Source organism: Numida meleagris, chromosome 8 (assembly GCF_002078875.1).
Source record: "Numida meleagris isolate 19003 breed g44 Domestic line chromosome 8, NumMel1.0, whole genome shotgun sequence".
Taxonomy (NCBI): domain Eukaryota; kingdom Metazoa; phylum Chordata; class Aves; order Galliformes; family Numididae; genus Numida; species Numida meleagris.
The window spans coordinates 14,086,622-14,102,533 of NC_034416.1; the positions used below are offsets into that span (position 1 = coordinate 14,086,622).

At 38.3% G+C, this 15,912-nt stretch overlaps 1 protein-coding gene across 5 annotated transcripts in view; it reads right to left on the reverse strand.

Moving 5' to 3' along the window:
* Positions 1-15,912, reverse strand: part of COL4A5 (collagen type IV alpha 5 chain) — an 81,191-nt gene that overhangs the window by 38,620 nt on the left and 26,659 nt on the right. For all 5 annotated transcript variants that reach the window (XM_021406337.1, XM_021406336.1, XM_021406340.1 and 2 more), the window contains exons 3-15: positions 11,818-11,907; positions 10,551-10,595; positions 9,841-9,885; positions 9,672-9,734; positions 8,887-8,940; positions 7,696-7,722; positions 6,343-6,423; positions 5,195-5,257; positions 4,714-4,749; positions 4,572-4,613; positions 4,368-4,460; positions 2,187-2,240; positions 2,024-2,080 (exon numbers count right to left, since the gene is read on the reverse strand). In XM_021406337.1, coding sequence (XP_021262012.1) covers positions 2,024-2,080; positions 2,187-2,240; positions 4,368-4,460; positions 4,572-4,613; positions 4,714-4,749; positions 5,195-5,257; positions 6,343-6,423; positions 7,696-7,722; positions 8,887-8,940; positions 9,672-9,734; positions 9,841-9,885; positions 10,551-10,595; positions 11,818-11,907 — 750 coding nt within the window. The remainder of the gene's footprint in view (positions 1-2,023; positions 2,081-2,186; positions 2,241-4,367; positions 4,461-4,571; positions 4,614-4,713; positions 4,750-5,194; positions 5,258-6,342; positions 6,424-7,695; positions 7,723-8,886; positions 8,941-9,671; positions 9,735-9,840; positions 9,886-10,550; positions 10,596-11,817; positions 11,908-15,912) is intronic.

The window sequence follows — 15,912 nt, forward strand, 5'->3', positions numbered from 1 at the left end:
ACTTACTGACTACTCATTTTTCAAAAAACCAAACTCTCTAGAATGCAGTTCTTATGACATATAGCTCAAAGATACTAAGCAAGTATAATCAACTGAGTTATCTTAAGTGAGGTTTTCCTTCTGAAAACAAGAGCACAAAAACATGACAAGTGTCACAGAAATGGTGAGCAAACACTGCCTAAAATGATATTCAATTAACTATTACTGATTCTTTGCATTTAATAATCCCCTTTAACATCAGATAAACTCTTTGCTTGGAAAACAGATCCTAACTCCCTTGACACTAGAATACTATATTTAATTAGGAAATTAGTATACTGTGACCAGTCAAACTAAAACCAAACGTTTTTGTGTTTAAATTTTAACTCTCCCTTAAGCTAAATGCAATTTTCTGAAGAACAGTATCCAAATAAGAAGTCAAAATCTGCTCAGAGAAGTGACTTCTAAAAAACACATGCTCTTGCTACACAGATATGCTTTTGCTACACTGAAAGTAGTGTAAGCTCCATTTTATTCCAAACTAAAGAGAGTGAGACAAACATAAGTCTGTTGTTAGCATTACAGAATGAGAGATGCCTGGTGGAACTTAACTACTGATTAAGTTTCACTATAGTGCCACAATCAACTCTTAATCAGTAAAAGTTGATAATAAGACCAGACAGATATAGTGCAGCAGAGTATAATATGATCTGTGAAGTCTTGAATATTAGTGATTCTGATTCTCAAAAATGAATAAATTGATATGGGTTTTAGTCATACAGAATAATATGGAATGGTAAAATCCAATTTTAAAGTCACTTAACAGCAAAACTGCGTGTTGAATATGCAACATTCATTCAGAGTAATAAGAACAAAAATGTTGGTAAATAAGCTTTTAGCAGAAGGCATCTGCTATATCCCTTCAGGATTTCTATCCTTTCAGTTCTTTGCAAATTTATGTGGTTCCCAATTACTCTTGCAGAGAGAAGCAACTTAGAAAATACTATTCAAAATATAACAAGAATTTTGGCTTTGTAAATCTGCCTAATTTCTCATGTGCATGTGAGAAGGCTAATCAAAGCCCGCCTATAAATGTCAGCAACTAAGAAGAATTTTATCTGGAATGCCAAAGATTTATCTTCCACAGTCTTTATTCCCTATGGAAACTGGAAAACCTATTACCAGCTTGTTTCTAAGCAGTGTTTATATATTGTCTGATTAACCTGGGCAAGATCTGTGTCCTAGTTTTCAAAGGGGCCCATTATGTTGATGTAACTACAGGTTCAATAGCTATGAAAGTGAAAATATAGAATGCTTTGAGCTTGTAGCAGCTTGTCTTTTCTTCGCTAGTCCAACGTATGTTATTTCATCCTACTTCTTAACACCTTTATGATCTTACTCAGCTTTTCTGAGCTGTGATATTGAAGTAAATTTAAATTTCAGGATGGACCGAGTCTAGACAGGAACAAAGTGATTCATGCTGTCCCGAGATCCAGCTAGCCTGACTTGTCCCCTCTCCAGTTAGTACATAAACAGAAGTGGCTGCTTGAGATGTGACAAATGGACTTTTGGTCCTAATGCAGTGTTCAGAGACTTCTTTTTGTGACTTACCTCACAAATATATACACTGAGAATGAGCTTACACAGACCACCTTAAGAATACAGCAACCTCATGCTGCATGGGCAACTTAGCAAATAACTAAGTGAATGAAGATCTTCTCTAAAAGGAAACAAAACTGCTGCTTCAGCCAAGTAGTCCAAGAAGTTTGAAGAAGCCTTCCACATGTAACCAGATATCATCATTAAAATCAGTTTTTCCTGTGTCTAAAACCAAGATCTACATGTAGATAATTCTATAAAAAAGCCCTAAGAGATCCATAGCTAGAAGCATTGCTGTGAACCAGACGTGTCACAAACGTGTACACTAGATTACAGAAAAAAAGAAAAAAAAAGGCTGAAGGCCTCACCTGATTTCAATATTTGCTTTACTCTCAAAGATTACATTGATTGGAAAAATAAATGTTTGGTTAAATAGACTACTTACTCTTTTGCCTGGTTCTCCTTGCTCACCTTTTTCACCTTTTACGCCACCGGGAAGACCCTGAATATACAAACACAACCTTAAATGGAGCCCATAAACCTGAGCAGAATTAACTCACAGTTCTTGAAGAAATGCAACCAAAAAGAACTAGAATAGGTCTACTCACAGGAGGGCCTTGTGGCCCAGGAAGTCCTGGTGGGCCTGGATCACCTGGAATACCCTGTCAAACATGGGCAAAAGGAAAAGAGGATTAAAGCCTCCATCACTCCACAGTATCTCCATTTTATATATATACACACACACACATATATATACATACATAGATAAACATACGCACGCATTTTAAAACAGAATCTTTTTTTTTTTTGCTATCATTTAGATTTCCAAGTACTATTAACAGTAAGGGACCATCTCAATTATTTATTTGTGCAGATCTTCAAGTGAAAATGTAAATTTTATTAATTGTTCATCCTGTTTATTTAGATGATTCACTCCACTAGGACACAATTGCCTCCTGCAGCAGTTGTTTTGGTGGTGCAGCTGCTATACAATAATAAAAAGACAGAAAGACAGAAAGACAGACAGACAAAAAGACAGAGAACAAATGCAAAATCCTGCTGAAATTACAGGAAGAACAGTCAATGTTGCTTGTAATTGCTGAGGTTGCGAGGCCACTAGGATCAATATTGAAAATCATCACAGGATCACAACGTGAAAAATTCAGGGATTCTATTTGGTTTTGTTACACCTTTGTAACATCAACCTAGACAAAACACTACAAGCTATTGAACCCACAAAAGCTTTCTGTGTGTTTTTCTGTTGTTCTCCCCTTCTTGGTGGACTCCCAGAATTTTAAAAAGCCCATCTTTACACATGATTGTCACCAGAGATCACAGTGGAGATGCACGACAGAATCTTGTATATACTCTACAAAAAAATACATGTAATGCTGCAATTTTTTTTTTACTGATTTTGTACTATCAAGTGTAACTTTTGTTGAAACATAAATCTTCAAACTTCGAGATCATTGTTAGCGTTGGTCAAAGACAACTGTTTATAAAGGCAAGTAGCTAGAATGCTTTGATTTTCTACATTTATATAACTGCACTTCAGCAGAATTAGTCCTTCAGATATCACTTACGATAGAGACAAATAGCTCTGACTAATCAAATCAGCTGAATATTTGTTTCAACTACAGTGCAGTTAAAAAAAGACAATCAGAGACTAAAACCTTTTTAGGGTGACTGTACACTGAAAATGTGCATCAGTGGATAACTCTAGGAAACGCCCTGGTGATGTAATTCAGTAACAAATGATTTTAACCAAGATGAAGGGCAGCAGAACTGTCCTGCACTGAGAACACAGAATATTGCTTCCTACCAAAGCTTTCTTCCCTCTGACACATTTCTCAAGATGAAAAGGTGCAAAGCAAGAAATTGATCCAAATACAGATGAAGGAAACTAATAGTTTAAAATCAGTAGTAGCTCAATCACCACAGTGATATTTTCAAAACAATCACAGCATAAAAATGACCATTCACCACTCTTGCCTCTAAGTATCTGCCTTCGTCCTTCTACTACTTCTACTACTCAGGGTGGCATTTGAGCACACCACAGAAATTTCAAAGAAAAAATGAAATTCAGGCACCCATAACCATGCTGGTGGTTCTCAGATTGTAACTCAAACTGAGAATCAAACAGACAGCGCTATGAAATGTTCCCCAGCGAAGAAGAAAGGAAAAAAAAATGTAACCTCAAAAATGACAACTCTCTCAATGATTTTTTGGCATTTGTAGTGGGAAAGGACCCATATAAATCACATCAACAGTTTGAGCCTACTGCCACAATATGGCTTGATATTACTTTTGAGAGTCCTGAAACATGGAAAGCACTTTATTCAGACCACAAGGAAGAAAGATCTTGGGGCATGACTAAGAAAAAAAAGAAGAGAGAAAAAGAATTTGAGCTAAGACTTCTGAAATACTTCTTCACAATGGATGACAAAGCTGGTTAGTTAATGGGAATCATAATCCCTACAGCTTTGAAAATCTCAGTCTGGGTGTTCCAAGGAATGAGAGCAGTTTAACTGCTTTTACCATTACTATACGCTGCCTTTGAGACGGTTTCTTCTGTAGGATAGTTACTTTATTAAGAGAAGTAACTGAGCTAATGTGACTGGCAAGCCTTCTATTAAAGGAAAACTACTCAGGCCCAAAACATTCTGTGCTTTAGTAAAAATAACAGAAGCTCTGTACAGTCAGCAGAACGTGAGCATATGTGAGCCAAACCAATGGAGGCTTCAGTCTGATCACATATTCATTATAGATGGATATAGTTTCCCATTTACCTGATCTCCTTTCTGAAACTCAATGTCATTTGGTCTCTTCTGTTCTCCAATCTGTCCTGGTGGCCCTGGAGGTCCTTGAAGACCTTGTTCACCCTAATGTGCAAGAAGATGACAGTTTGTTACAGGTAGTAAGACCCAAAATGGCAAGGACAGGTATTTTGAAAGTAAAAAGCAAAAATATCATCATCATCATCACCTACTCACTTTTTCACCTTTAGGTCCTTGGAAATTCAAGCCCATATTACCCTGCAAGAAGTAAACCTTGTCAGCCCTTAGAACTCACAAATGAACAGAAAGAAAATCAAAACAACGCCAGCCACCATTGTCAGTGAGTGACAGAAAGTACCTTAGGTCCTGGCAGTCCTGGTGGACCAGGAGGTCCCTATTAAAAAATGAAAACAAAAGTCACTCTTCCAAGCACTCTGCACATCCTCTTGTGAAAAAAGTAATTGTTTAGTACTAAACTTGATAAATACATAAGAAATAACCTCTTCCTTTAAGTGAGATGTTCATTAAAGGCGTAAAAATACAGTCTAAATAAGCTAAATCTTGACTCTTAGATTCCACACCAATACAGTCTGCACAAAGATTCAGGCTAATTTAAAGTAAGAAGAGCTCTGTGAACAGGCTGAATGTTTTGAGGGCATCACATTTAAATGTGCACAATAGCAGCACCAGGGTCAACCGAGTGCATGGTTGCTACTGCCTTCATATCAAGTTATGACTAACGTAACCTCTGCATTTTGCCACCTTGCCTCTGAAGACGTGGAAACAAAGAAGCACCTGCCTTCTTTAACATTTTATGGATAACAGACTAAGAAACTTACTGTCAAACCTGGGGGCCCTGGAGGACCAACTGGGCCTGGTATTCCTATGGAACCAGGTGGACCCTGTTGAAAAAGTGAAACAAACTATCAGAGAGATATTTTTCATGGAAAAAAGCAATGGGCCAAATGCAAGACCAAGGTAAAAAAAAAAAAAACAACCACAAAAACCAAAAAACAAACACGAAACACACAGCTGGCATCCCATAGGTGTCAAATCAAAGGAGCTGACCAATAACCTATGAATTTGTTCTTGATGAAAGGCCTAAAGCAGTGTATGCTGTGCCAAGACTGTTCTCTCTACATCAATACATCTCTTTGGCTTGGATAAAGGAATGCTTTTTTGTTTGTTTTGAACTACTTTTGTTCTTTCTTTCTCTTGAATGCACTGAGAGAGAACAACAAAACACTTTGTATTTGTGATTCCTCCCAGCCAGAAACAGACAATAGGAAAGCATAGATCAGAGGAACAGAAATGCTAACAGGCTCAGTCTGGTCAGAATAGCCTGAGGCTTGCCTCTCTGTACCAGGAAATGGGAGTTTCTGGCTTCTGTCCAGTACAGACCGATTGACTCATTTTCTGCTCCCCTTGTTCTTCCACTAAAGCAATGAATGGTTCAGTGGGGAAGCACAGGGGCTGGAGTCACTGGCTGTTTTCACAGAAGACTGCTGGGAGAACAGAAACACCGCTCAGGAGGTGCAATATGAGAACAGCTGAGACATTACCCTCTCTTCCCCCCACTGAAAATAGTGGCTACAGCCCAGAAATGCAGACTGTTACTCACTTTACCTCAGGGTAAGGAAGGAAAGGGAACTCCAGAATTAATACAGAGAATAAATGGGAAGCGGCAACAGGAAGAAGAAATAGTGAAGCAAGTCAATAACTATGAGTACTGTTGTCTGCTGGACACTGCCTTCCTGAGTAGTGGACTTCCCTGTCCTCTGTGGGCCACCCTATTAAGAGCAATGTGGAAGCACTTTTGAAACCTTCCTCACAGTGTAAACTAAAAGTACAGTAAATACAAGCCTTGCTCTTTCATGTACACATGGGGATTCCCTACCACCAAATATTCCAACTGTGCTGTAATTGAAATACTCTTCCTTTTATTTCTTTGGTAGAACATAGTCTAACAGTACTTTATTCAACTTACAGGTATTCCTGGAAGACCTGGAAATCCTTGGTCACCCTTCTGTCCTGGCAGCAAGGATGTAATTATTTCTCCTGCTTCGCCCTAGAAGAAAACCAGTTGGCTTTTAATTATTAGCATATTCAACAGATCTTTATCACCATTCTGACTCCAAAGGATGCAAACAATGGCTCTTAAAACTGTAAGAGAATCAGAGCTCTGTTACACTCTAGCTTAAAATGTAAGCACTAGGTTCTCCAAGAAATAGCTCTTCTAACGAGATACATCATTGCATATTTGGAGAATTCTTTAAATGGCTAAACTAGCAACTGTTTAGAGCTCTCTTTTTGTGTGTACAAATATATCAGCATTGATCTAAATTCCAAAAGACTATAGGGGATTGAAATATAAATGCTTCACAAAAGAGACATTCTAGCTCCATGTGCAGAAAACATTTATGACACAACGGAAAAAAAGGCTTTCAGCATTTTCCAGTGTCCCACTTCATGAGACTAATGCTGTGTATGCTACTGTAATAGTCACACTTCATGATCTAAAGCAAAGTATTTATTACTGATTTCAATTAACATCTTTGTTTTCCATGTAAATGTTGCGATCAGCTAACACTGTAATATCTGCACAATGATTGGGATGAAAGGGGCTGAGAAAAACAATTTAGTTTAATAGTCATCATTTCCCAGAGCCAATGTGTTGTGCTGTCCTCTCAGGAGTCTAATGGAATAACTCTGTGGGAGTCAAGCTTCCTTTTAAATAGATGCGAACCAAAACTAATGTTTTGAGTCATGCTCAAATAGGCCATGGATACAGTAACAAAAAAAAACCACCAAGCAAAGAACAACACAAAAAGGGCCCACCAAACTTAAAAGGAGTCTTTAAAAGTCCAAAATCAGATTATGAGACTGCTTACACTAGGAAAACAAAAAGTCATTTACATAAGTAATCTAAACAGTAGGAAGCACATTTCCAAAAGGAATGAAAAATGTTGCACTATTCCCTTTACTGGATATTTTAGCTACTATTGCTTAATCTCTAGTAGCACTTCTGAGCACTCAGTCATAGACTGCTGGAGCATTTAGATGCCTGTAGACCTTTTGTTAACTCTCAACACAGATGCTGTCCCGCACATTCCTAAGGGAATGAGTTTCAGAAAACAGTCTGCAGTCAAGCTAGAGCAGAATTTCTAGTTAGTTGCACTGGAATGACCTAGAAGCAATAAGTTTTTTTTGCAGAATTTCACTCCAGATTCCAATGGATGTATACAGTCTTGCAATGAAAGCAAGCAGCTTACTTTTTGCCAGATCACACTACACACTCATGCCTGGTTAGTACTCCAGTGTAAGAGTAAAGAACACTTACCTTCATACCTGGCAGACCAGGGGGCCCCTTTGTTTAAAAGAAACAAAAAAGGAAAGAAAGATCAATAGAAATAAGTTCTTGGTATGTTATTTGCAAACCACTAATCAGATCTACAACATGAGACAAGCATTAAAGGGAGAATTCTAAAAAAAAAAAGAGGTGAAAGAGCAGAAAATACATTTCTTACAAACTTCAGAATTAACTGGAAAAAACTGAGAAGTACTTTGACAGTAAATATTGAGCATTACATTTCCATTTGCTAGCAATTTGCTTTTTTATTGCCTCCTATTATCCTGTCTCTTCAGTGTTCTGTTCAGCTCTGGGGCTCCCAGCATAAGAAGGACACTGACCTGTTAGAGTGGGTCCAGAGAAGGCCACTAGGATGATCAGAGGGCTGGAGTACCTCTCCTTACAAAGACAGGCTGAGACACTTGGGGTTGTTCAGATTGAAGAAGAGAAGGCTCTGAAGAAGCCTTACTAGTGGCCTTCCAGTTATTTAAATGGAGGCTACAGGAAAGCTGGGAAGGGACTCTCTCAGTGAGCATAGTGACAGGACAGGGGAATGGTTTTAAACTGAAAGAAGGGAGATTTAGATTGGATGTTAAGAAGAAATGCTTCACAAGGAGGGTGGTGAGGCACTGGCACAGGCTGCCTAGAGAAGCTGACAACAATCTCTTCTCTGAGAGTGTTCCAAGTCAGGCCGGACGAGGCCTCAGGCAACCTGGTCTAGAGGAAGGTGTCACTGCCCATGGCCAGTGGGTAGGACCAGATCATCATTAAGGTCCCTTCCAATCCAAACCATTCTATGACTTGGTCTGACAGTTGTTTTTTACTGCACCTACTTGTGTTTTATAATGCAAACACCTTATATTATCTTTTTCTTCTGTCCCATTAATCATCAGTAACACCATGTATACATACACGTATATCAGAAGACAGTAACAAGATCTTCCCCCTCTGACATATCTATGCATATATTTCTATTTTTCTGCAGGTGGCAAAGTATCTCAGCATGGAAGAATTTAAAGGGGTTTTTATTCACTTTGCCACAGCATCAATCAGAAGAGCTCCCTCTTTTCTGGACATCTAAAATATTCCGTTTAATCATAACCTGTTAACTGATCTTTCACAGATCTAGGCAGGAATTTTTCAGTGGATTACAGGCAACTGATCTGGAAAACTTTTACTTACAGGAGGCCCTTGTAAACCCGGAAAACCTGGACTGCCTGGGAATCCACGTTCTCCCTTAGGGATGAAGATGATAATTAGCCAAAAAGCAAAACGAAGCATAACAAAACCAGATAAATAAACAGTTACTGAAAAGCCCAGTTTCATTGTTAGCTAGCAATTGCAATAAGCTGTAGGTTAAATGGTTAGTAAAATCATACAAGCGAATGAAACAGAGCTTTCCAAATTCAGATATTTCATACCTCCAGGCAAGCTACTATAATGCAGAAAGGAAAAAAGCACACAGTGCTATAGAAGATCACCTTCTCAAAAAGAAAGATCATAAAGTGAAGCTAAGCAACACATTTGTGTGAAATCAATCCCTTCCAACAAGGATACTGAATCAGTATTTCAAGGTAATATTATTAAAAATTAATAATTAAAAAGTCCCACTGTTTAGTAGTAAGTTTTCTGTGGTAGAGTCTACTACAAAGATCATAGCATATTATTCTATGATGCTTTCCTCTGCTGTCAACCATAAAATGAAGTATTGGAAGAAAGTAACAAAGAAGTTAACTACGTTGGCTACAGCGTACTAACGTTGTCACCAACAGTTGATGCTTTAGATATCAGGTCATGACCTCTTCTCTCAGATGCAACTGTGTGAGTCACTCCAGAATTACATGCACAGCTCAGTAACTCTAAGTACCACGGCTCACGATAAATTAAACTCTTTGGTTACGATCAGAAGAATAAGAGCTCTTCATCACGTTACTGTTGTAGTGTTTAGAATTTTAAAGGGATTCCACCTTCGTTCCATTGCAGCCTGGGATACCCTGAGGTCCTGGCGGCCCATCTTGTCCTGGTAAACCCTTTGTAGATGAAAAAAAAATAGAACAGTTAGCTCACAGGATGGTCTTCTGGGCCAGAATGACAAAAGGGACCAGTTTCATATCTGTATAGCCCATTCCTACTCACAGGAAGCCCCGGTGTTCCTGGAAATCCTGGAAGCCCTGGTGGACCCTAGAAGAAAATTAACCATGCATGTTTTAAACAGTATGGTGTGACTGGATATTCAAAAGGAATTACAAAGATTTGACTAAATGAAACCTATAACAAAAAAAGAAACATCAAAGTCATCTGTAAAATAAGAACGTCATACTGGGCAGCCATGAAGGTTCTTACATTTCTTTCAGGGAAATAGCATAAAAACACAGAGAAGACCACAGAGAGCAACTAAGATAATAGTGTGTAGATGTACAGAGGGAAAAAAGTAACAACTCATGGTACAAAAGAAGAATGAAGTCAGTGACACATCAATTGTTGCCAGCTGAGGAGTTTGACAAAAAGAAGCAAATTCACAAAATGAAAAACTCAGATATTGACCCTACATACAAATATAATATATATACAGCATTGGGATTACTCTCCTTGATGAGAGTATGAAAAATAATACAATTAATACATAAGATTGCATAATATAATAAATTACTGCATTAATAAATTGTATTAATTACACAATCTTAGATTATTTATAAAGACTAATACAGTCTTTTGTAGCTGATAGATACATTACTCTTCTTAATTATTTTTTTCCCCCCGAATCACCATTTCTGCAAGGATCCAGTCCCGTTCCCAGCTTTACCCATAATTCCAGTATGTCACTAGAAGAATGTACCAATACTTACTCTGATTCCTTTGGGGCCAATAGGTCCTGGAAGTCCATCATCACCCTAAGAAAAACCACAACAAAAACCAAAAACACACCAACAAAACAACAGTCAAGCTTGCAGTCATTCTTTTCTATCAAAGTAAACCGTGAGATAAAAGTTACTTTTAGTTTTTATAATAAGATGACTAACAGTTACCTAAGTTATCACTTCCTGAGTGAAAAGGTTCAAAATAATTTCATTTTTGGCATTGGATCTTGTATTGAAAAGGACTTGTTGCAGCTGATAAGCAATAACTTAGAGGAAATGGTTATTTTTCATCAAAGTTATTTCAGCTTGCACAGAAGCAGACACTTTCTCTTGCTACTTTCATCAAATGTACTGCAGTGACCTCTTGTGGGCAACACTAGATAGAAAAGTTTAAACTTCATAGTAAAAGACCAAGAAAGGGCATTTTTAGAATAAAAACATAATTATGGTTTCCAATAAAAGACCCTTTTCTTGTTTCACTGTTGTTTTACTGTTAATTTTCTCTCTCTCTCAGTGTAGCCTTTTGATTATTCTTATAACCTGCCTAGTATCTTCTTCTCATGTTTTCCATACTTCTGTTAGTTTAGACTGTGGGTATTTGCAGCAGAAATAGGCAGATCCTGGATAAGCTTGCATATATTAAATGTAACTGCATTCAGAGAAAGGCTTTTCATCATTTTAATACTACATTATACCATCTGAACAAGGTGACGTAATTCAGCAGCAAACAAAAACAAACTGAAACTGCAGGGAAAGCAAGGAACATTCTTCAGCTGTCTCTACATAGCTCAGTGAGGTCTTCATTTGTATCACCCCACCCGAACCCAGCCCAGGAATGCCACCAGGTGCAAACACTAGTTTGCAATACTGCCCACGTGGTGGGGCCCCTCCAGGGGCTGAACACCACTCTTAGCAGTAAACCAAGCAATGCATTACTGCAAGCAGCAATAAAGCAACATCACAACACCTTGCCAAACCTGTTCTCTGACCTTATCAGTAGTCCTAGGGAAAGGATACAAGTGCACGTACAAGGTTTGCAGGCACATGTAGGTGAGCAACAGGAAACTTAAAGCAATGTTCTTATGATTGACCGTTTCAAGCGATCTAACATATCCTAACCTGCTATACTATCTACAGAAGATTTTTACTATTCAACTGATGATAATCAATAATTCTGGAATGATTTGGGATCAGCATTACAAACAAGCCAACACTATCTAGCATTTCCATGCTATCCAAGTGAATTGGGACTTACCTTTGCACCTCTTGGACCAGGAGGTCCTTCTGGTCCTGGAAACCCAGGCAAACCTGGCTGTCCTTCCAAGCCTGGGAATCCCCTTTCACCCTACAGAAAGGATACACGCAGATGGTAACATGACAATAGCACAAGATACGTTAAATAAATTCATAAAATTAACTATTCTTCTGCTTTTCAGTAGGAAGTTATCATACAGACAAACTTTAACAATGCAAATAAATACCTCACCAGCTTAGCCACAGAAATTCCTGTTCACAGGCATTGCCTTTAACCACACCCCTTAAACAGGTTTCATAGCAGCTTACCCACTCTTTAAGCCACCTATTGACAGTAACATTTCAATAGCAATTCTCTTATGCTGCTCATTTGCATAGAACTCTCCCATCTTCCTTTAAAAACATTGCTTTGTTAGTCATCAAGTCTCTCCTGAAACCTCAGCTTCTACTGCAATACCTACAGAAATGCTCAGATGGGTATAGATTGCTGCTATACCGTGACTGCTGTTTACTATCATTTCACAGATAAAAGATTGCTCTTCGAAATATAAAAGTAACTGAGATCGTGGTCATGCATTGCAGGCTAAGCACTACATAAAGACAATATAACTATGGTTCCAGCCTCTGTGCATTCTTTAATTCATCTTGAAGTTTCATTTTCTCACACCACTTCAGCAGGAATCTGAATAGCTTCTCCTGTATCTACTACCTATCAGTCTGCCAGCTATGGTGCTCCCTGCAGAACTGGGAGGCCCTGCCTAGATCTCAGTCAGGGGAAGGAACTGAACCAGGAATTTCGTATCTTCAAGAAAACCGCATTAGCAGAGAACCGAAAATTAGAGATTTCAACAAGACAGAAGCATCTAATTGCAGACTTGAACACAATATGCAAAAGGTAACATTATGGCTGTGCTCACCTCCCTTCTATTTTCAACAGCATTTCTATTGCTGAGCATGATTCCAGGTACTCAGTAGGATTAAGTCTTATTCTTAAATCCTAATTTTCTCACTGCACTACTTTAGTAGGTGCTCTGTATTCCACTGCAGAGGATAAGAAACTAGCAGTTTCATTCAAAACACTTACGGAATGTATTGATCGGCAGAAAAAAAACAAAAAACAACACAGAAGAGTAACAGGGATTCTCTTTGTGACTTCAACTCTGGTGCTTGCAATACTGCTTTCTTGGAACACAAGAGGAAAGCCCTTTAGATGACAGCTTAAATGCTGTGTGCAAACATGAGCTGCAATTTTAGTTCTATACACAATGAAATTCAGATAAACTCCTTGGATAGGGATGGACAGCCTCATTATGTGGTCTGCTGACTCTGGTTCCTTATTAGTTAAAACACAAATCTATTTCTCGTTTCTCGTAGATCATGCACTGCTCTTTTATACAGGACAGATATCTTTTTTCCCCTGTGGAAATGCTGATTACAATATAAATTAAGATAGCTTGAGTTTGACATGGATAGCTTGAGTTTTGCACATGGAACTCCAGGCTCTACTTTTGCATGGAGCTATACAGCTGATACTGCCTCACTTGAAATGCAGGACTGGAGAAATGTTATGGGCCCAGGTACGAAAGGGTTAGTGTGCCCCTGAAGGAGAGAGAATGAGGAATTTGGGAGCGCCCAATAAGGAAAACATTATGCAGAGCCAGACTTGGGAGCAAGCTCTGGCAAGAACAGTGTTTTCACACTAAGGAAACACTCACAAGAAGCATGTCAGATGCATCAGGTACAAGCTAGGCTACACAATGCCTATTAATCTTGTGTTGATCACACTTCATGTTTTTGTTAGAGAAAGTGACATCTGCAAATGGATACTAGAACAAGCTTTCAGTGGCAGGTTGGCCATCCATGTCATCTGCTGCTGAAGAATTGTTCTCTAAAGTGCAACTGCTCTGAGGTGTCCACTCCAACAGTCACATAACTGGCCGGCCACAGCCTTTAGAAGTGAAAGAGGAAACAAAGCCAAACAACTGAGAGAAACACAGGAGGCAACAGATGCACTACTGAAACCATGAAAATAGTATTTTCCAAGCCCACTTTGAAAGTGAACAGCTACAATGTGAGCCTTACATGAGGAAACTGTTGTCAGAGCAACACTAGGGGAGTTTGCCAGCAAATTACACTCAAGAGTGACCAGAAGATTTGAAGGACTAGACTTGGAAACTGCTAAGGGCTTGCACCAAACGCTTCCTGAGGGAACTGTACCAAAGTAGCTACAGAGGAAAGAGCAGTGCTATAATCACTACTTTGGATAAAAAAAAATTGGTTGGAGAAATGAACCCTGGGGACCTGGAGGAGAAACAAACCTGATCCATTTCTCTGGAATACAGACATTGGGTGATTTTTTTTTTTTTAAACAACTGTCTTCTATTGCAGTGTTGCACAGAAGTTGCACAACCCTAAGTGAGAACAGTTTCCAGACATAGCCTGTTCTTACTTCAGACTTTTCTACTGTAGATCTTGTATGTAGGGTACTGTATGCAACAAGATTCAGATGCTATGATGCTGAATTTGCTAGGGAAAAGTGTCTGTTGCCTTGCAAGAACATATTAAAACAGGAAAGACATTTAAAAAATTCCTCGCCATGTCAAAACTAATAAAAGAACACTATATTGTTTGGAGTGAGGTTGAAGTCTCTGGGTAAGACACACTATATTTTCTTTCAGATGCAAAAACTGACTGTCTTGCCAGCCTGTTCTTCTTGCAGCAAAGAAGAAAAACACAAAAAGTAAAAAATAAAAATAAGGAAGTCTGAATATTTTCTGCTTCAGACTTTATGCTACCAAGGAGAAACAAAATGTTTAGGTCAGCTCAGATCTCATCTTCCAGTCCTACAGGTGCAGGATTCCATAACAGAATAAAGACTCATCAGCTATACGCCATTGTTACCTTTGGTAACGGGCAAGGAGTCAGATCCTGATCTCTGTGATAAATTCAAAGTTGATCCAATGCAATTGCCCTCAATCAGTTACATAGATGTGGCAAAAGTGTCAGCTTACAAGCTTGAACACAACTGTTGCTTGGGAGATGAGAATTAAAACACATTTAAGAAACAACCTAAACTTATGCTTTGAGTGACAAATAGCCTATTAAACAGGGATATGGAAAAATGGCATAGTTCCAGTTATTCTAATAATAGTTCAGAACTACTATAAAAATCAGGAATGCATACAATTTTAAAGCATACAGCCAAATACATTTCTGGAATTTCTTCCAGAAACTGATATTTGTAATATGATTTAGGAGAAACTGAGTATGAGAACTCTCTCTCCTTCTTTGCCATCATCTGTACTTAATTACTTATTTCACTCTTTAACAAAGATGGATCAGCTTTTCTGTGGCCGTTTACTACCTATAGAAGAATCAAAGTACCAAGTAGGATTTACAAGAACATTTCATATAAGCTAGGTGTTCAACCTGCATGACTCGTTAATTCTGCAAGCACTACGTATCTAGCTTTAACTTTTTTTTTTTTTTTTTTTTAAAGTTGGGAGCAGATGCCTGCAATTCTGAATGCACAGACTCAACCCTTGGTGTACTGTATCCTCCAAAGTTCCATTACTGGTGTTACCTTTTTTTTTTTTTGAACTGGCAAAACATTTGTGTTAAAAGGTCTAACTGACAAACTGAGTTATTAAAGATGAGATAGCATGAAGTGTTATCACCTATTGCTACTCCAATTTTTCAACTTAGCAAAATTCATCTCTCATAATGGATTTGTCAATAGGAGAGTATACTTGCTTCCTGTTGTTACTATGAAAACAGCAAGCATCAAAAAGGCTAAAGGCAGTCAACTACATGTGGCTACTTAAAACTAGATTTGTATTTGAGTGTGTGCAGTAGCATCCAAAGATGTACAGCATGAAAGAAGTAAAGTAACAGACAGCTGTTTTATTCTTCCCCTTTCTAGGCAACGGGGTGACAGCAAGCTCCCTCATCAGTATTAGTCAACATAAGTTCTTCCTCAACTTAAAAAGAACTAACAAATAAAACTATATAATCAAGGCCTTACTCAAAAACCACACACACCAGCCAGCCACAAATGCAAGCAGTGTTGAAGATAGTTTAATACTGTGGTAGAGTA